At 47.2% G+C, this 20,508-nt stretch overlaps 1 protein-coding gene across 4 annotated transcripts in view; it reads left to right on the forward strand.

Annotated features, from left to right (window-relative positions):
* LOC127932034 (poly(rC)-binding protein 2-like) overlaps window positions 1–20,508 on the forward strand; it is a 77,690-nt gene that overhangs the window by 19,914 nt on the left and 37,268 nt on the right. For 3 of the 4 annotated variants that reach the window (XM_052526201.1, XM_052526202.1, XM_052526204.1), the window contains exons 4-8: window positions 1,145–1,261; window positions 11,772–11,903; window positions 15,328–15,456; window positions 16,513–16,587; window positions 17,848–17,919. In XM_052526201.1, coding sequence (XP_052382161.1) covers window positions 1,145–1,261; window positions 11,772–11,903; window positions 15,328–15,456; window positions 16,513–16,587; window positions 17,848–17,919 — 525 coding nt within the window. The remainder of the gene's footprint in view (window positions 1–1,144; window positions 1,262–11,771; window positions 11,904–15,327; window positions 15,457–16,512; window positions 16,588–17,847; window positions 17,920–20,508) is intronic. The other variant, XM_052526203.1, reaches the window with a different exon arrangement.

Raw genomic sequence — 20,508 nt, forward strand, 5'->3', positions numbered from 1 at the left:
TGTTGTTTTGAATGACTCAGTGGGGAGTGAGGATATAAAAACACACCATGATTCCATCCTTCCCTCCACTCTCCCCGTTCTCCCTCCGCTCTCCCCGTTCACCCTCCACTCTCCCGTTCTCCCTCCACTCTCCCCGTTCTCCCTCCACTCTCCCCGTTCTCCCTCCACTCTCCCCATTCTCCCTCCACTCTCCCTGTTCTCCCTCCACTCTCCCCATTCTCCCTCCGTTCTCCCTCCGTTCTCCCTCCACACTCCCCATTCTCCCTCCACTCTCCCCATTCTCCCTCCGTTCTCCCTCCACTCTCCCCATTCTCCCTCCGCTCTCCCGTTCTCCACTCTCCCCATCTCCCTCCAGCTCCCTCCACTCTCCCGTTCTCCCTCCGCTCCCTCCCCTCCCATTCTCCCTCCACTCTCCCCCGGTTCTCCCTCCGTTCTCCCTCCACTCTCCCCGTTCTCCCTCCGTTCTCCCTCCACTCTCCCCATTCTCCCTCCGTTCTCCCTCCACTCTCCCCATTCTCCCTCCGTTCTCCCTCCACTCTCCCCATTCTCCCTCCACTCTCCCCATTCTCCCTCCGTTCTCCCTCCACTCTCCCCATTATCCCTCCGCTCTCCCTCCACTCTCCCCATTCTCCCTCCACTCTCCCCATTCTCCCTCCACTCTCCCCATTCTCCCTCCACTCTCCCCATTCTCCCTCCACTCTCCCCATTCTCCCTCCGCTCTCCCTCCACTCTCCCACCATTCTCCCTCTGCTCCCTCCCCCTCCCCCGCCAACAGATACACACTCACCACTTCAATGAATCAACCCCATCCTCAGATTGTGTGGTTTGTTTGTCCTTCTGTAGCTCAGTTGGTAGAGCATGGCGCTTGTAATGCCAGGGTAGTGGGTTCGATTCCCCTCCACCACCCATACGTAGAATGTATGCACACATGACTGTAAGTCGCTTTGGATAAAAGCTCACCAAATGGCATATGTTATGTTTATGTTTTGTTCAGTGACTGGCTCTCCAAGACAACGACAAGGAGCCTTCAATACTGAAATTGGCACGGAATGAAAGGACCACGCGTTTGCGTCTCCAGTGGGGATGATAGTTGTCTTCTCCTCTCTTCTCCTTGTCCTCCATCCCTCTATTCCATCCATCACAGAGCAGCGCCCGTGTCAACATTTCAGAGGGCTCGTGTCCAGAGAGGATCATCACCATTACAGGACCTACAGACTGTGTCTTCAGGGCCTTCACGATGATCACTCTCAAACTGGAAGAGGTCTGTCTCTCTTTTCTCTCGTCTCTCGTCTCTGCCTGCTTTTCAAACCTCTGGATGATTAGTGAGCATGTTGCTCTATTCCATTCAATAGACCTTGAACAGGGAGCTGACTGAGTTAAGGGATGTTATTTATAATGCGGGATATATGGAGAAAATTGAATCCCTCTGAAATGAAAATTGATGGCCCTCCCTTCAGTAAGAAAATTGTTTTACCCTCCCCTCCCTGAACAAAAAGAAAAAGAAACAAGTGACCCTCCCCTATGCACAAAATAATAATTAAAACATGAGTTGGATAGCAGAGAACATGCCTACCATTTACCCCTCACCCCTAGTACAGACCAGAGCATTAGATTTGAAGTTAACCCTCACCCTTAGTACAGACCAGAGCATTAGATTTGAAGTTAACCCTCACCCCTAGTACAGACCAGAGCATTAGATATGAAGTTAACCCTCACCCCTAGTACAGACCAGAGCATTAGATATGAAGTTAACCCTCACCCCTAGTACAGACCAGAGCATTAGATTTGAAGTTAACCCTCACCCCTAGTACAGACCAGAGCATTAGATATGAAGTTAACCCTCACCACTAGTACAGACCAGAGCATTAGATATGAAGTTAACCCTCACCACTAGTACAGACCAGAGCCTTAGATATGAAGTTAACCCTCACCCCTAGTACAGACCAGAGCATTAGATATGAAGTTAACCCCTCACCCCTAGTACAGACCAGAGCATTAGATATGCAGTTAACCCCTCACCCCTAGTACAGACCAGAGCATTAGATATGAAGTTAACCCCTCACCCCTAGTACAGACCAGAGCATTAGATATGAAGTTAACCCTCACCACTAGTACAGACCAGAGCATTAGATATGAAGTTAACCCCTCACTCTTAGTACAGACCAGAGCATTAGATATGAAGTTAACCCCTCACTCTTAGTACAGACCAGAGCATTAGATATGAACTTAACCCCTCACCCCTAGTACAGACCAGAGCATTAGATATGAAGTTAACCCCTCACTCTTAGTACAGACCAGAGCATTAGATATGAAGTTAACCCCTCACTCTTAGTACAGACCAGAGCATTAGATATGAAGTTAACCCCTCACTCTTAGTACAGACCAGAGCATTAGATATGAAGTTAACCCCTCACTCTTAGTACAGACCAGAGCATTAGATATGAAGTTAACCCCTCACTCTTAGTTCAGACCAGAGCATTAGATATGGAGTTAACCCCTAGTACAGACCAGAGCATTAGATATGACGTTTTAGAAACAGTTCTTTATTTTGTAAGCAGCCAGGAGGGGAATGCAATGCCTAATAAGGCATTTTTAATTTCATTATTATTTATTTCTAAGTTTTTACAAAATACACACTACCGTTCAAAAGTTTGGGGTCACTTAGAAATTGTTTTTGTCCTTGTTTTTGAAAGAAAAAATAAATTTTTATTGTCCATTAAAATAACATCAAATTGATCAGAAACACAGTGTAGATATTGTTAATGTTGTAAATGACTATTGTAGCTGGAAACGGCAGATTTCTTTATGGAATATCTACATAGGTGTACAGAGGCCCATTATCAGCAACCATCACTCCTGTGTTCCAATGGCACGTTGTGTTAGCTAATCCAAGTTTATCATTTTAAAAGGCTAATTAGAAAACCCTTTTGCAATTATGTTAGCACAGCTGAAAACTGCTGTTCTGATTAAAGAAGCAATAAAACTGGCCTTCTTTAGACTAGTTGGGTATCTGGAGCATCAGCATTTGTGGGTTCGATTACAGGCTCAGGCTTACAGGTTTTCTTCTGAAACTTGTCAGTCTATTATTGTTCTGAGAAATTAAGGCTAGTCCATGCGAGAAATTGCCAAGAAAGTGAAGATCTCGCTGTGTACTACTCCCTTTACAGAACAGCACAAACTGGCTATAACCAGAATAGAAAGAGGAGTGGGAGGCCCCGTTGCACAACTGAGCAAGAGGACAAGTACATTAGTGTGTCTAGTTTGAGAAACAGACACCTCACAACTGGCAGCTTCCAGAACACCAGTCAACTGGAAGGATGCTTCTATTCCTCTGTCCAAAACAGTGAAGAGGTGACCAGAACACCAGTCTCATCGTCAACAGTGAAGAGGTGACTCCAGGATGCTGGCCTTCTAGGCAGAGTTCCTCTGTCCATTCTCAACGTCAACAGTGAAGAGGTGACTCCAGGATGCTGGCCTTCTAGGCAGAGTTCCTCTGTCCAGTCTCAACGTCAACAGTGAAGAAGTGACTCCAGGATGCTGGCCTTCTAGGCAGAGTTCCTCTGTCCAGTCTCTCAACAGTGAAGAGGTGACTCCAGGATGCTGGCCTTCTAGGATTCTCAACGAACAGTGAAGAAGTGACTCCAGGATGCTGGCCTTCTAGGCAGAGTTCCTCTGTCCATTCTCAACGTCAACAGTGAAGAGGTGACTCCAGGATGCTGGCCTTCTAGGCAGAGTTCCTCTGTCCAGTCTCAACGTCAACAGTGAAGAGGTGATGCTGGCCTGCTGGCCTTCTAGGATGCTGGCCTTCTAGGCAGAGTTCCTCTGTCCAGTCTCAACGTCAACAGTGAAGAGGTGACTCCAGGATGCTGGCCTTCTAGGCAGAGTTCCTCTGTCCATTCTCAACGTCAACAGTGAAGAGGTGACTCCAGGATGCTGGCCTTCTAGGCAGAGTTCCTCTGTCCATTCTCAACGTCAACAGTGAAGAGGTGACTCCAGGATGCTGGCCTTCTAGGCAGAGTTCCTCTGTCCATTCTCAACGTCAACAGTGAAGAGGTGACTCCAGGATGCTGGCCTTCTAGGCAGAGTTCCTCTGTCCAGTCTCAACGTCAACAGTGAAGAGGTGACTCCAGGATGCTGGCCTTCTAGGCAGAGTTCCTCTGTCCAGAGTTCCATTGACTGTGTTCTTTTGCCCATCTTTATCTTTTCTTGTTATTGGCCAGTCTGAGATATGGCTTTTTCTTTGCATCTCTGCCTAGAAGGTCAGCATCCCGGAGTTCGAGCCCTGGTTTTAACTTATTTCTGGAATAGGAAGAAAGCCCTCTTGTTGTTAGTATCCTCAAGTTAAATAAAAATGTTAAATTAAATTGAATGACTGTTTAAAGGAATTTGGTCTTCTCGAATTAGCTTACTTTCAGCTGAAGAGCTTTCAATGTGGCATCGAAGACTTTCAACGTGGCATTGTGACATCGAAGACTTTCAACGTGTCATCGTCACAGGAAGCCGCCTTTCCAACAGGCCAGTTCGTCAAATATCTGCCCTGCTAGAGCTGCCCCAGTCAACTGCAAGTGCTGTTATTTTGACGTGGAAACATCTAGGAGCAACAACGGCTCAGCCGCAAAGTGGTAGGCCGCACAAGCTCACAGAACTGGAACGCCGAGTGCTGAAGCTTAAAAATAATCTGTGACCACTCACTAACGAGTTCCAAACTGCCTTCTGGAAGCAACGTCAGCACCAGAACTGTTTGTCAGGAGATTCATTAAATGGGTTTCCATGGCCGAGCAGCCGCACACAAGCCTAAGATCACCACGCACAATACCAAGCATCGGCTGGAGTGGTGTAAAGCTCGCCGCCATTGGACTCTGGAGCAGTGGAAACACGTTCTCTGGAGTGATGAATCACACTTCACCATCTGGCAGTCTGACGGACACATCTGGGTTTGGCGGATGCCAGAAGAACGCTACCTGCCCGAATGCGTAGTGCCAACTGTAAAGTTTGGTGGAGGAGGAATACTGGTCTGGGGCTGTTTTTCATGTTTCCGGCAAGGCCCAGAAATTGTTTGTCGAGATCTGTGTGGATGAACTTGACTGGCTTGCACAAAGCCATTGAACACCTTTGGGATTAGGCCGACTGTGAGCCAGGCCTAATCGACCCAACATTAGTGCCCGAATTAAATCGACACATTAACATATATATTATTTTTGGGGTGGGTCCGTATTGACCCCTTTCTAGATCCGGTCCGCAAGTTGAGTATGGAGGATGTAGTGGAAAACCTTCCCAGAAGAGTGGAGGCTAATATAGCAACAAAGGGGGGGGGGGGACCAACTCCATATTCCATGATTTTGGGAATGAGTGGTTTGACGAGCGGCTGTCAACGTACTTTTGGTCATGTAGTGAAGCTTCATTATGGACAATGAAACATATTGTTTTTATTAAAAGCTCTTTCTCAAGCTGAACGGGACATCAGTAGGCATTGTTTTTTTTTTCTTCTTACAAATGGACTCTCCTGCTGAAGTGCCACCGTACCAGAGGCACAGCCCTTTCTTGAAATTGGCAATTAATCGTTTGCTTGGAAAATGCCACTTGCACGTGTCCCTGCATGGATAGGTTGAGCAGCGCTCTTTTCGGTAAGGCCAATTCGACGAACCCATCCTAATTCATGTCCCGTTATGTACTCGTTCTTACCCACAATGCATCACGTAGTGCCTGGATACAGCCCTTAGCCGTGGTATATTGGAATAGTGGAATATTTCACCTACAGTTCCGAGGTAACTCTTTGCATCATTTAAATTCTTCGTATATGTAACAAATATATACAAGAAGCGGCATGTGAAATGTCAGTCGTCTCGTCTAATTGGATTGTAAAACCAATTTGATGTGCGGGCTCTGTCTAAAACCTGCAGGTGAGTCAATATCATCTGCTGTATGCTGGATTCTATGCGTGACAATGTGTGTCCATCGGAAATCAGGATTTCACTGATCTTAGTAGCAGCCGTGGGCCTAACACCTCTCGGCAAGCATCCGCGACTAAGGGCACGACCAGCTATAGAGAAAGGAGAATGTTACGTGAGAGAGGAAGTGCGAAGCCTTCAGTGTTCTGTCGTTGTCTAGGAAACTATTGTGCAGCATTCTCTCTTTTTCTGTAAAAAAAAAAAAAGAAATGGTCTGGTTTGTCCTTGAGATGTGGAGGTTTTGATTCGGCGCATCTTTTTTGCTTTGATGGCGTCATCGCATCGCTGCTGAGGCAAGTCTGACACATCAGACCGGTTTTGGCGGGCAGCTGTTATTTGAAACAAGTCCAGGGAGAGAGAGAGCAAGAGAGCGTGCAGGCAGGCTGAGCAGCAGGACTTGTGTGTGTGTGTGTGTGTGTGTGTGTGTGTGTGTGTGTGTGTGTGTGTGTGTGTGTGTGTGTGTGTGTGTGTGTGTGTGTGTGTGTGTGTGTGTGTGTGTGTGTGTGTGTGTGTCTCTCACTCTTTCTGTCACACATACAGGCTTATAGACATCTCCTCTCACAGTCCCTCTGTTGACTCCTCCCTTCACAGTGAAGACAGAGTCCCCATAGTAACACTAGGGGTGATCCTGGAGCTCCGCCCAGTCACGTGATGTACAACACATGAGTGTGATAAAGAGCACGTTTTAGTGTGATGTAGAACTCGCTACTGAAAGAAAAAGGAGAAAGTTACAAGGAGCCCCATTCAGTTGGTCAGCTGGTGGGTCAGCTATGTCTCTTTTCTGGTTTTACAATGAACAATAACAAGTCATCACATGGTAGTCTGACTCCCCCCCCAAAAAAAATATAAATAAATAAATAAATAAACCAGCACTGAGTAATAGTATTGTGACTCTTAAAGACACAGAGAACAGAAAGAAACACAAATATTTCAATGACTGTTCTGTTAACATCCTCTGAGGACACACTGTGTTGCTCTTTGTTTTTCCTACTCTTACAAAAAGAGATTTGTACTAAACAATCTCTCTCTATAAATATATATATATAAACTGGGTAGTTAGTAGCCCTAAATGCTGGTTGTAATCAGTTTATAATAGCAAAAAGGTAACTCTTGGGTTTGTGATATATGGCCAATATACCATGGCTAAGGGCTGTATCCAGGCACTACGTGATGCATTGTGGGTAAGAACAGCTCGTAGCCGTATACCGCACCCCCTCGGGCCTTATTGCTTATATATATATATATACAGTAGGGCAAAACATTATTTAGTCAGCCACCAATTGTGCAAGTTCTCCCACTTAAAAAGATGAGAGAGGGACACACAAAATGAGAGAGAGGGAGAGACCGAGAGAGACCGAGAGAGACAGAGAGAGACAGAGAGAGAGACAGAGAGAGACAGAGAGAGAGACAGAGAGAGAGCGAGACAGAGAGAGAGACAGAGAGAGACAGGGAGACAGAGACACAGAGAGAGAGCTACTTAGAAAGAGACAGAGAGAGAGAGAGAGAGAGAGACACACGGAGAGACAGAGAGAGAGACACTCACAGAGAGACAGAGAGAGACAGAGAGAGACAGGGAGACAGAGACACAGAGAGAGAGCTACAGAGAAAGAGACAGAGAGAGACAGAGAGAGAGAGAGAGAGAGACACACACACGGAGAGACAGAGAGAGAGACACTCACAGAGAGACAGAGAGAGAGACACTCACAGAGAGACAGAGAGAGAGACAGAGAGAGACAGAGAGAGAGAGACACACATGGAGAGACAGAGAGAGAGACACACACGGAGAGAGAGAGAGACACACGGAGAGAGAGAGAGAGAGACACACGGAGAGAGAGAGACACACACACACGGAGAGACAGAGAGAGAGAGACACACAGAGAGAGAGACAGAGAGAGAGACAGAGAGAGAGACAGAGAGAGACAGAGAGAGAGAGACACACATGGAGAGACAGAGAGAGAGACACACGGAGAGACAGAGAGAGAGACAGAGAGAGACAGAGAGAGAGAGACACACATGGAGAGACAGAGAGAGACACACACACGGAGAGACAGAGAGAGAAAGACACACACGGAGAGACAGAGAGAGAGACACACACAGAGAGACAGAGAGAGAGACAGAGAGAGACAGAGAGAGAGAGACACACATGGAGAGACAGAGAGAGAGACACACACGGAGAGACAGAGAGAGAGACACTCACAGAGAGACAGAGAGAGAGACAGAGAGAGACAGAGAGAGAGAGACACACATGGAGAGACAGAGAGAGAGACACACACAGAGAGACAGAGAGAGAGACACTCACAGAGAGACACTCACAGAGAGACAGAGAGAGACAGAGAGAGACAGAGAGAGAAATACTTACAAAGCGGGCTCATAGTATATAGTATAGTATATAGTATAGTATATAGTATAGTATATACGGTAGTGAGTAGCAGGACCCTTATAGAAGGAAGTAGCTATTTCCTGTGGTTTGTTCAGTGATTTAGAGTGTTGGATTGACTAGGGAGGATTATACTGTTCTATTAAGGGAGTATTTCATAGTTTTAAATTAAGTCTTCGGAGGTGACATTTAAATCTGCCTGATCCACATGAGGAGAAACCGGCCGTCCCCAACCAATCAACCAGACAGAAAAGAGAGGCACAGCTAATCCAGCTAACGGAGAGAGAGAGAGATGGGGGGAGGGAGAGAGGGGGGAGAGAGGAGGGAGGGGGGAGAGAGAGAGAGAGGAAGAGAGGAGGAGGGAGAGAGAGAGGAAGAGAGGAAGGGAGGGGGAGAGAGAGAGGAGGGCAGGGAAGGAGAGAGGGGGGGGGGGAGGGGAGGGAGAGAGGAGAGAGACAAAGGGGGAGGGAGATAGGGAGGATGGGAAGAGAGAGAGAGGGAGGGGGAGAGAGGGAGGGGGAGAGATACAGAGAGAGAGGGAGGGAGAGAGGGAGGGAGAGAGATGGAGAGGGGGGGGGAGATACAGAGAGAGAGGGAGAGAGATACAGAGAGAGTGAGAGAGAGAGACAGAGACAGAGAGGGAGAGAGAGAGAGAGAGAGAGACAGAGAGAGAGAGAGGGAGGGGAGAGAGATACAGAGAGAGAGAGGGGGGGGAGATACAGAGAGAGAGCTATACAGAGAGAGGGAGAGAGCGAGAGAGAGGGTGAGGGGAGAGAGATACAGAGAGAGAGATAGTTATGGGAGAGAGATACAGAGAGAGGGAGAGAGAGAGAGAGAGGGGGGGGGAGATACAGAGAGAAAGAGACAGAAAGAGAGAGGGTAAGATATATATAGAGAGAGGGGGGAGATACAGAGAGAGGGGGAGATACAGAGAGAGAGGGAGGGAGAGGGAGAGAGAGAGGGGGGGAGATACAGAGAGAAAGGGAGGGAGAGAGATACAGAGGGAGAGAGATACAGAGAGAGAGGGAGGGAGAGAGATACAGAGAGAGAGGGGGAGAGAGAGAGAGAGAGGGGGAGAGAGATACAGAGAGAGGGGGAGAGAGAGAGAGAGGGAGAGAGAGAGAGAGAGAGGGAGGGAGAGAGAGAGAGAGATACAGAGAGAGGGGGAGAGAGAGAGATACAGAGAGAGAGAGCGAGAGAGAGAGAGGGAGGGAGAGATACAGAGAGAGAGGGGTAGAGAGAGAGAGAGAGAGAGAGAGAGAGGGAGAGAGGGAGGGGGAGAGATACAGAGAGGGAGGGAGGGGGAGAGCGAGGGGGAGAGATACTGAGAGAGAGGGAGGGGAGAGAGGGAGGGAGAGAGATACAGCGAGGGAGGGAGGGGGAGAGATACAGAGAGAGAGGGAGGGAGAGAGATACAGAGAGAGAGGGAGGGAGAGAGGGAGGGGGAGAGATACAGAGAGGGAGGGAGGGGGAGAGCGAGGGGGAGAGATACTGAGAGAGAGGGAGGGGAGAGAGGGAGGGAGAGAGATACAGCGAGGGAGGGAGGGGAGAGATACAGAGAGAGAGGGGAGGGAGAGAGGGAGGGGGAGAGATACAGAGAGAGAGGGAGGGAGAGAGGGAGGGGGAGAGATACAGAGAGGGAGGGAGGGGAGAGAGCGAGGGGGAGAGATACTGAGAGAGAGGGAGGGGAGAGAGGGAGGGGGAGAGATACAGAGAGGGAGAGGGGGAGAGATACAGAGATACAGAGAGAGAGGGAGGGAGGGGGAGAGATACAGAGAGATACAGAGAGAGGGGGAGGGGAGAGAAAGAGAGAAATATACATTAAGAGAGATTAAGATAGAGAGACAGGAAGTCACTGCCTCGTTTGCATACGGATATTCATCTCCAGGTTATTTTGAATGCAAACGTATATTTTCTCTCCCGTCCATTCCAAGTGGTGCTCAAGAGATTTAGGAGTTAGCGCTGAAAGAATACTAAAACGATCCTTCCAAACGCCAAACCCCTTGATCATTTATACACACGTTCTGTTTGGAGAGAAATACATAATCATGTGTGCATTACGTTGAGAAGACGCAGGGGAGACTATAGGTTTGAGTCAAGGAAGCATAGTACGGATTCAGGTCACGTAGCCTCTAAACTGATGTGATGGGCGGCTGGACAGCCCATGCTATTTACATTTCAAAAGCTACTAGAGACCTGCTACGGCTAATTGATTAGTGCAATGCTACGGCTAATTGATTAGCGCAATGCTACAGCTAATTGATTAGCGCAATGCTACGGCTAATTGATTAGCGCAATGCTACGGCTAATTGATTGGTGCAATGCTACGGCTAATTGATTGGTGCAATGCTACGGCTAATTGATTAGCGCAATGCTACAGCTAATTGATTGGCGCAATGCTACGGCTAATTGATTGGTGCAATGCTACGGCTAATTGATTAGCGCAATGCTACGGCTAATTGATTGGTGCAATGCTACGGCTAATTGATTGGTGCAATGCTACGGCTAATTGATTGGTGCAATGCTACGGCTAATTGATTAGCATGGGGATGAGGTAGGTAAAAATGGGTGGGCTATTTACCGACGGACTATGTACAGCCGCAGCGATCGGTTAGCTGCTCAGATAGCAGATGTTTGAAGTTGGTGAGGGAGATAAAAGTCTCCAACTATACCATTCCTATACTCGTATAAACACCACCTGTAACATTGAGAGTTTAGTTTGCACCTCATCCCCATACAGTTTTTATTTATTTACTTTTCTGCTCTTTTGCACACCAATATCTCTACCTGTACATGACCATCTGATCATTTATCACTCCAGTGTTAATCTGCAAAATTGTAATTATTCGCCTACCTCCTCATGCCTTTTGCACACAATGTATATAGACTCCCCTTTTTTTCTACTGTATTATTGACTTGTTAATTGTTTACTCCATGTGTAACTCTGTGTTGTCTGTTCACACTGCTATGCTTTATCTTGGCCAGGTCGCAGTTGTAAATGAGAACTTGTTCTCAACTGGCCTACCTGGTTAAATAAAGGTGTTCTCAACTAGCCTACCTGGTTAAATAAAGGTGTTCTCAACTAGCCTACCTGGTTAAATAAAGGTGTTCTCAACTAGCCTACCTGGTTAAATAAAGGTGTTCTCAACTAGCCTACCTGGTTAAATAAAGGTGTTCTCAACTAGCCTACCTGGTTAAATAAAGGTGTTCTCAACTAGCCTACCTGGTTAAATAAAGGTGTTCTCAACTAGCCTACCTGGTTAAATAAAGGTGTTCTCAACTAGCCTACCTGGTTAAATAAAGGTGGGGAATTTTTTTTTTAAACGAACCCTCAATTGACCAGCATTTAGCCTTGTAGGGTCACTGTGCTATGTGGTTCTTTCTGCTCAATTACTAAAACGTTAAAGTACAGGCCTTCTACAACCAATAAGCTTTGTTCTCTCTAGGACCTTTCAACTCTGGTAGCCAATGGCACGGTCACCAGCAAGCCTCCCGTCACCCTACGATTGGTCATTCCTGCCAGCCAATGTGGCTCTCTCATCGGGAAGGGCGGCTCCAAGATCAAGGAGATCAGAGAGGTGAGTGTTTCTCTTCAACATCTGTCCTCTCCATAGCCGAGTGGTTAGAGGAGGCAGATAGCCTAGTGGTTAGAGGAGGCAGATAGCCTAGTGGTTAGAGGAGTCAGATAGCCTAGTGGTTAGAGGAGGCAGATAGCCTAGTGGTTAGAGGAGGCAGATAGCCTAGTGGTTAGAGGAGGCAGATAGCCTAGTGGTTAGAGGAGACAGATAGCCTAGTGGTTAAAGGAGGCAGATAGCCTAGTGGTTAGAGGAGACAGATAGCCTAGTGGTTAGAGGAGACAGATAGCCTAGTGGTTAGAGGAGACAGATAGCCTAGTGGTTAAAGGAGACAGATAGCCTAGTGGTTAGAGGAGGCAGATAGCCTAGTGGTTAGAGGAGGCAGATAGCCTAATGGTTAAAGGAGGCAGATAGCCTAGTGGTTAGAGGAGAGAGATAGCCTAGTGGTTAGAGGAGGCAGATAGCCTAGTGGTTAGAGGAGACAGATAGCCTAGTGGTTAGAGGAGACAGATAGCCTAGTGGTTAGAGGAGGCAGATAGCCTCGTGGTTAGAGGAGGCAGATAGCCTAGTGGTTAGAGGAGGCAGATAGCCTAGTGGTTAGAGGAGGCAGATAGCCTAGTGGTTAGAGGAGGCAGATAGCCTAGTGGTTAGAGGAGGCAGATAGCCTAGTGGTTAAAGGAGGCAGATAGCCTAGTGGTTAGAGGAAGCAGATAGCCTAGTGGTTAGAGGAGGCAGATAGCCTAGTGGTTAGAGGAGGCAGATAGCCTAGTGGTTAAAGGAGGCAGATAGCCTAGTGGTTAGAGGAGGCAGATAGCCTCGTGGTTAGAGGAGACAGATAGCCTAGTGGTTAGAGGAGGCAGATAGCCTCGTGGTTAGAGGAGGCAGATAGCCTAGTGGTTAGAGGAGGCAGATAGCCTAGTGGTTAGAGGAGGCAGATAGCCTAGTGGTTAGAGGAGGCAGATAGCCTAGTGGTTAGAGGAGGCAGATAGCCTAGTGGTTAGAGGAGGCAGATAGCCTAGTGGTTAGAGGAGGCAGATAGCCTAGTGGTTAGAGGAGGCAGATAGCCTAGTGGTTAAAGGAGGCAGATAGCCTAGTGGTTAGAGGAAGCAGATAGCCTAGTGGTTAGAGGAGGCAGATAGCCTAGTGGTTAGAGGAGGCAGATAGCCTAGTGGTTAAAGGAGGCAGATAGCCTAGTGGTTAGAGGAGGCAGATAGCCTCGTGGTTAGAGGAGACAGATAGCCTAGTGGTTAGAGGAGGCAGATAGCCTCGTGGTTAGAGGAGGCAGATAGCCTAGTGGTTAGAGGAGGCAGATAGCCTAGTGGTTAGAGGAGGCAGATAGCCTAGTGGTTAGAGGAGGCAGATAGCCTAGTGGTTAGAGGAGGCAGATAGCCTAGTGGTTAGAGGAGGCAGATAGCCTAGTGGTTAGAGGAGGCAGATAGCCTAGTGGTTAGAGGAGGCAGATAGCCTAGTGGTTAGAGGAGGCAGATAGCCTAGTGGTTAGAGGAGACAGATAGCCTAGTGGTTAGAGGAGGCAGATAGCCTAGTGGTTAGAGGAGGCAGATAGCCTAGTGGTTAGAGGAGACAGATAGCCTAGTGGTTAGAGGAGGCAGATAGCCTAGTGGTTAGAGGAGGCAGATAGCCTAGTGGTTAGAGGAGGCAGATAGCCTAGTGGTTAGAGGAGACAGATAGCCTAGTGGTTAGAGGAGGCAGATAGCCTAGTGGTTAGAGGAGGCAGATAGCCTAGTGGTTAGAGGAGGCAGATAGCCTAGTGGTTAGAGGAAGCAGATAGCCTAGTGGTTAGTGGAGGCAGATAGCCTAGTGGTTAGAGGAGGCAGATAGCCTAGTGGTTAGAGGAGGCAGATAGCCTAGTGGTTAGAGGAGGCAGATAGCCTAGTGGTTAGAGGAGGCAGATAGCCTAGTGGTTAGAGGAGGCAGATAGCCTAGTGGTTAGAGGAGGCAGATAGCCTAGTGGTTAGAGGAGGCAGATAGCCTAGTGGTTAGAGGAGGCAGATAGCCTAGTGGTTAGAGGAGGCAGATAGCCTAGTGGTTAGAGGAGGCAGATAGCCTAGTGGTTAGAGGAGGCAGATAGCCTAGTGGTTAGAGGAGGCAGATAGCCTAGTGGTTAGAGGAGGCAGATAGCCTAGTGGTTAGAGGAGGCAGATAGCCTAGTGGTTAGAGGAGACAGATAGCCTAGTGGTTAGAGGACATGATAGCCTAGTGGTTAGAGGAGGCATATAGCCTAGTGGTTAGAGGAGGCAGATAGCCTAGTGGTTAGAGGAGACAGATAGCCATGGTTAGAGGAGGCAGATAACCACTTGCCTAGTGGTTAGAGGAGGCAGATAGCCTAGTGGTTAGAGGAGGCAGATAGCCTAGTGGTTAGAGGAAGCAGATAGCCTCGTGGTTAGTGGAGGCAGATAGCCTAGTGGTTAGAGGAGGCAGATAGCCTAGTGGTTAGAGGAGGCAGATAGCCTAGTGGTTAGAGGAGGCAGATAGCCTAGTGGTTAGAGGAGGCAGATAGCCTAGTGGTTAGAGGAGGCAGATAGCCTAGTGGTTAGAGGAGGCAGATAGCCTAGTGGTTAGAGGAGGCAGATAGCCTAGTGGTTAGAGGAGGCAGATAGCCTAGTGGTTAGAGGAGGCAGATAGCCTAGTGGTTAGAGGAGGCAGATAGCCTAGTGGTTAGAGGAGGCAGATAGCCTAGTGGTTAGAGGAGGCAGATAGCCTAGTGGTTAGAGGAGGCAGATAGCCTAGTGGTTAGAGGAGGCAGATAGCCTAGTGGTTAGAGGAGGCAGATAGCCTAGTGGTTAGAGGAGGCAGATAGCCTAGTGGTTAGAGGAGGCAGATAGCCTAGTGGTTAGAGGAGGCAGATAGCCTAGTGGTTAGAGGAGGCAGATAGCCTAGTGGTTAAAGGAGGCAGATAGCCTAGTGGTTAGAGGAGACACAGAAATCTCCAGCAAAACATGATATGACTTTTAATACCTGCAAAAGGGAAATAAACTCCTTGAACCATTTGAACCATTTGAACCACTTGAACCATTTGAACCACTATTCAAACCATTTGAACCACTTGAACCATTTGAACTATTTGAACCATTTGAACCATTTGAACCCCTTGAACCACTTGAACCACTTGAGCCACTCGAACCACTTGAACCACTTGAGCCACTCGAACCACTTGAACCACTTGAACCATTTGAACCACTATTCAAACCATTTGAACCACTATTTGAACCACTATTTGAACCACTATTTGAACCACTATTTGAACACCACACAAACACATTTGAACTTGAGAGGAGAATTGTTTTAGACAGTTGAGAAATTGTCTGTGTCTATTTGCAATTTAAATATGAGACAGAATTGAAAGGTAAACAACAATTCTCTTGTAAAGCAGATAAATAAATGACCTGTGTAATTTCTCACTCAACAGACCACCGGGGCACAAGTACAGGTAGCTGGGGACCTTCTGCCCAACTCCACCGAGAGAGGAGTGACGATATCTGGAACCCAAGACGCCGTCATCCAGTGTGTTAAACTCATCTGCACTGTCATTCTCGAGGTACTGTACACCCGGCTGCGTTCTCAAACACTCGGCTGCGTTCTCAAACACTCGGCTGCGTTCTCAAACACTCGGCTGCGTTCTCAAACACTCGGCTGCGTTCTCAAACACTCGGCTGCATTCTCAAACACTCGGCTGCGTTCTCAAACACTCGGCTGCGTTCTCAAACACTCGGCTGCGTTCTCAAACACTCGACTGCGTTCTCAAACACCCGGCTGCGTTCTCAAACACTCGGCTGCATTCTCAAACACTCGGCTGCGTTCTCAAACACTCGGCTGCGTTCTCAAACACTCGGCTGCGTTCTCAAACACTTCATCCCGAAAGTTTAGCAGATATCAGTGTTGTTTTATTTGTATGTCTCATGGTTTTCAAAAGCACGTCATTACCATGGTAAGAGATGGAAGGTCATAATTAATTAAAAGACGGACACCTTAGCAATTTTTATTGTTTACAAAAAAAAAAAACTATATATTTTTTGGGCCCATTCTAACGTTCAAATGAACAGTAACTGAATGCCTCGATGCCTGTCTGCCAGCTTCATATAACAAGCCACGGCCACGTAACTCACTGTCTGTAGAAGCGAATAATGTTGATGAACGGGGTGGTGTACCTAATAAACTGGCCACTTTGTGTTGATGTTGTTGTTGTTGTTGTTGTTTTTTAAACACAAGTGCAAACTTCGAGGAGTAGGCTTATTTCAATAGTTAGTCTGATGGTGCCCTCTGATGTCATGTCTGTTTGTCTATCTGTTTGTCTGTAATGCGATATTTAAAATGTACAACCTCTTATCTGCAAGGCTTAAGAACTAGCTTACCACAGCGAGTAGAGTACTTATGAGGATAAATGCTAAATGCTAAATGCTAAAACAGAGAAATCAAAGGATTTAGTTATTCCACTTTAATCCAACATTCTGCAACTCATCTATCCTTTTAGGCTGCACAACTATATTTGATTTGGTGTTTTTTTGTTTGTTTATGTCCTCAATTGTGCTGTGATGTTTTACTAAAAGCTACCTTGGGTTTAATACTGTTTTAATTTTGGTGGTCTTGTATCTAGTCACCTCCGAAAGGAGCCACTATTCCGTATCGACCCGGCCCCTCCCCAGGAACAGTCATGATCGCCGGCAACCAGGTGAGGACACACACACACACACACACACACACACACACACACAAAACAGACACACATGAGAAACCCCGTAACATAACACAACATAGAAAAGCATAGCGTCACATCAACCTTAACATCACATACAGTAACAGGTGAGAGAATCAGACCGACACGAGGGGGGGGACAAACTCAAAATGTCCGCCAGTCCACTCGTTATGACATCATTGACCTGAATGGAGATTTTATTTTAATACTCTAGGGATTTTTGTATTTCTATACCCGGGGGGACCAACTCACAATATCCAGCTGAACTCCTCGGGTCTCCACACCAGGTTGCAATATTGATTGTATATATTTGAAGTACTTCAGGTGCGATTAACAAGAGAATAGTCCTAAACCCAAGTATTTCAAATTTCGGGATCACATACTCAACCCTAGTCTGTATTCATTCACTGGAATTTTTACATTTTTTATTTTAAACTTTATTTAACTAGGCAAGTCAGTCAGGAACATATTCTTATTTACAATGACGGCCTAACCAGGCCAACCCCACCCTTATCTCTCACACACACACACACACACACACACACACACACACACACACACACACACACACACACACACACACACACACACACACACACACACACACACACACACACACACACACACACACACACACACACACACACGTAGACACGGTTGCGTGCAGCATACAATAATATCAAGATCAAAGATCTTCATGAATATTCATCATTTTCTGCCTGGGTTCAAGAGCTGCAATTCCAGAGCAGAAAATACATTAAAGTGGATATGCAGCCCCGTCCCAAATGGCACCCTATTCCCTACATAGTGCACTACTTTTGGCCAGAGTCCTACGGGCCCTTGTTGAAAGTAGTGCACTAGATAGGGAATATGGTGCCATTTGGGACATACACCTTCGTTGATGCTCGCGACTGTGTTTCCCTATATAAATGTGGTAATGGAATCACACAATATTATCTTTTTAAGATCAGATAAATGTTCCTGCTCAACGTCTATTTGATGTTAAATCTCTGACGTTGATGAGGAAAGAGGATGAGAATGATACTGTAGGGACACTGGACAGCGTACCTTGAGTCAGGTTGTTTAGTACATTTACTACCCCTGACCCTTGGCCTCTTTACTTAGTTATATAGGGGAGGGGGGGGGGCAGGGTGTTGATGTCTGTAACATCCTACAGTTTGGACTGTACCAAGTCTGACCCCTGGTCTGCCTGTCTGTCTGTCTCTGTGCTTGAAGGTGTTTGAGACATCTGAGTACGGATCACATCCTCTCTTCCATGTGTCCCAGGGAGGGCTGGATTTACAACAAGTGAGTATGATGTTGAGCTGATTTTTGTATATTTTATTTTACTAGGCAACTCAGTTAAGAACACATTCTTATTTACAATGACGGACGAGGAACAGTGGGTTAACTGCCTTGTTCAGGGGCAGAACGACAGATTTTTACCTTGTCAGTTCGGGGATTCGATCCAGCAACCTTTCGGTTACTGGACCCAATGCTCTAACCACTAGACAGTCAGTCACCTTGAAGCAGGTAGACACCCAACACTCTAACCACTAGACAGTCAGTCTCCTTGGAGCAGGTAGACAGTCAGTCTCCTTGGAGCAGGTAGACAGTCAAATCAAATCAAATGTATTTATATAGCCCTTCGTACATCAGCTGATATCTCAAAGTGCTGTACAGAAACCCAGCCTAAAACCCCAAACAGCAAGCAATGCAGGTGTAGAATCACGGTGGCTAGGAAAAACTCCCTAGAAAGGCCAAAACCTAGGAAGAAACCTAGAGAGGAACCAGGCTATGTGGGGTGGCCAGTCCTCTTCTGGCTGTGCCGGGTGAAGATTATAACAGAACATGGCCAAGATGTTCAAATGTTCATAAATGACCAGCATGGTCGAATAATAACAAGGCAGAACAGTTGAAACTGGAGCAGCAGCACAGTCAGGTGGACCAGGGACAGCAAGGAGTCATCATGTCAGGTAGTCCTGGGGCACGGTCCTAGGGCTCAGGTCCTCCGAGAGAGAGAAAGAAAGAGAGAATTAGAGAGAGCATATGTGGGGTGGCCAGTCCTCTTCTGGCTGTGCCGGGTGGAGATTATAACAGAACATGGCCAAGATGTTCAAATGTTCATGAATGACCAGCATGGTCGAATAATAGTAAGGCAGAACAGTTGAAACTGGAGCAGCAGCATGGCCAGGTGGACTGGGGACAGCAAGAAGTCATCATGTCATTTAGTCCTGGGGCATGGTCCTAGGGCTCAGGTCAGTTGAAACTGGAGCAGCAGCATGGCCAGGTGGACTGGGGACAGCAAGGAGTCATCATGTCAGGTAGTCCTGGGGCATGGTCCTAGGGCTCAGGTCCTCTGAGAGAGAGAAAGAAAGAAGGAGAGAATTAGAGAATGCACACTTAGATTCACACAGGATACCGAATAGGACAGGAGAAGTACTCCAGATATAACAAACTGACCCTAGCCCCCCGACACAAACTACTGCAGCATAAAGACAGTCAGTCACCTTGGAGCAGGTAGACAGTCAGTCACCTTGGAGCAGGTAGACAGTCAGTCTCATTGGAGCAGGTAGGAGCAGGTAGACAGTCAGTCACCTTGGAGCAGGTAGACAGTCAGTCACCTGGGAGCAGGTAGACAGTCAGTCTCCTTGGAGCAGGTAGACAGTCAGACACCTTGGAGCAGGTAGACAGTCAGACACCTTGGAGCAGGTAGACAGTCAGTCACCTTGGAGCAGGTAGACAGTCAGACACCTTGGAGCAGGTAGACAGTCAGACACCTTGGAGCAGGTAGACAGTCAGACACCTTGGAGCAGGTAGACAGTCAGTCACCTTGGAGCAGGTAGACAGTCAGACACCTTGGAGCAGGTAGACAGTCAGTCACCTTGGAGCAGGTAGAAAGTCAGACACCTTGGAGCAGGTAGTCAGTCAGACACCTTGGAGCAGGTAGACAGTCAGTCTCCTTGGAGCAGGTAGAAAGTCAGACACCTTGGAGCAGGTAGTCAGTCAGACACCTTGGAGCAGGTAGACAGTCAGTCAGGCTCTGTGTAGTGTTGGGGTGAGAATAGGAGGGAAATAAATATATGGAGAGAACTGACCCTGTTTATAGAACTGACCCTGTTTATAGAACTGACCCTGTTTATAGAACTGACCCTGGATATAGAACTGACCCTGGATATAGAACTGACCCTGTTGATAGAACTGATCCTGGATGTAGAACTGACCCTGTTTATAGAACTGATGCTGTTTATAGAACAGACCCTGGATATAGAACTGACCCTGGATATAGAACTGACCCTGGATATAGAACTGACCCTGGATATAGAACTGACCCTGTTGATAGAACTGACCCTGTTTATAGAACTGATCCTGTTTATAGAACAGACCCTGGATATAGAACTGACCCTGGATATAGAACTGACCCTGTAAATAGAACTGACCCTGTTTATAGAACTGACCCTGTATATAGAACTGACCCTGGATATAGAACTGACCCTGTTAATAGAACTGACCCTGGATATAGAACTGACCCTGGATATAGAACTGACCCTGGATATAGAACTGACCCTGGATATAGAACTGAACCTGGATATAGAACTGACCCTGGATATAGAACTGACCCTGGATATAGAACTGACCCTGGATATAAAACTGACCCTGGATATAGAACTGACCCTGGATATAGAACTGCCCTGTATATAGAACTGACCCTGGATATAGAACTGACCCTGGATGTAGAACTGACACTGGATATAGAACTGACCCTGGATATAGAACTGACCCTGGATATAGAACTGACCCTGTTTATAGAACTGACCCTGGATATAGAACTGACCCTGGATATAGAACTGACCCTGTATATAGAACTGACCCTGGATATAGAACTGACCCTGGATA

Source organism: Oncorhynchus keta, chromosome 10, assembly GCF_023373465.1.
Source record: "Oncorhynchus keta strain PuntledgeMale-10-30-2019 chromosome 10, Oket_V2, whole genome shotgun sequence".
Classification (NCBI taxonomy): Eukaryota; Metazoa; Chordata; class Actinopteri; order Salmoniformes; family Salmonidae; genus Oncorhynchus; species Oncorhynchus keta.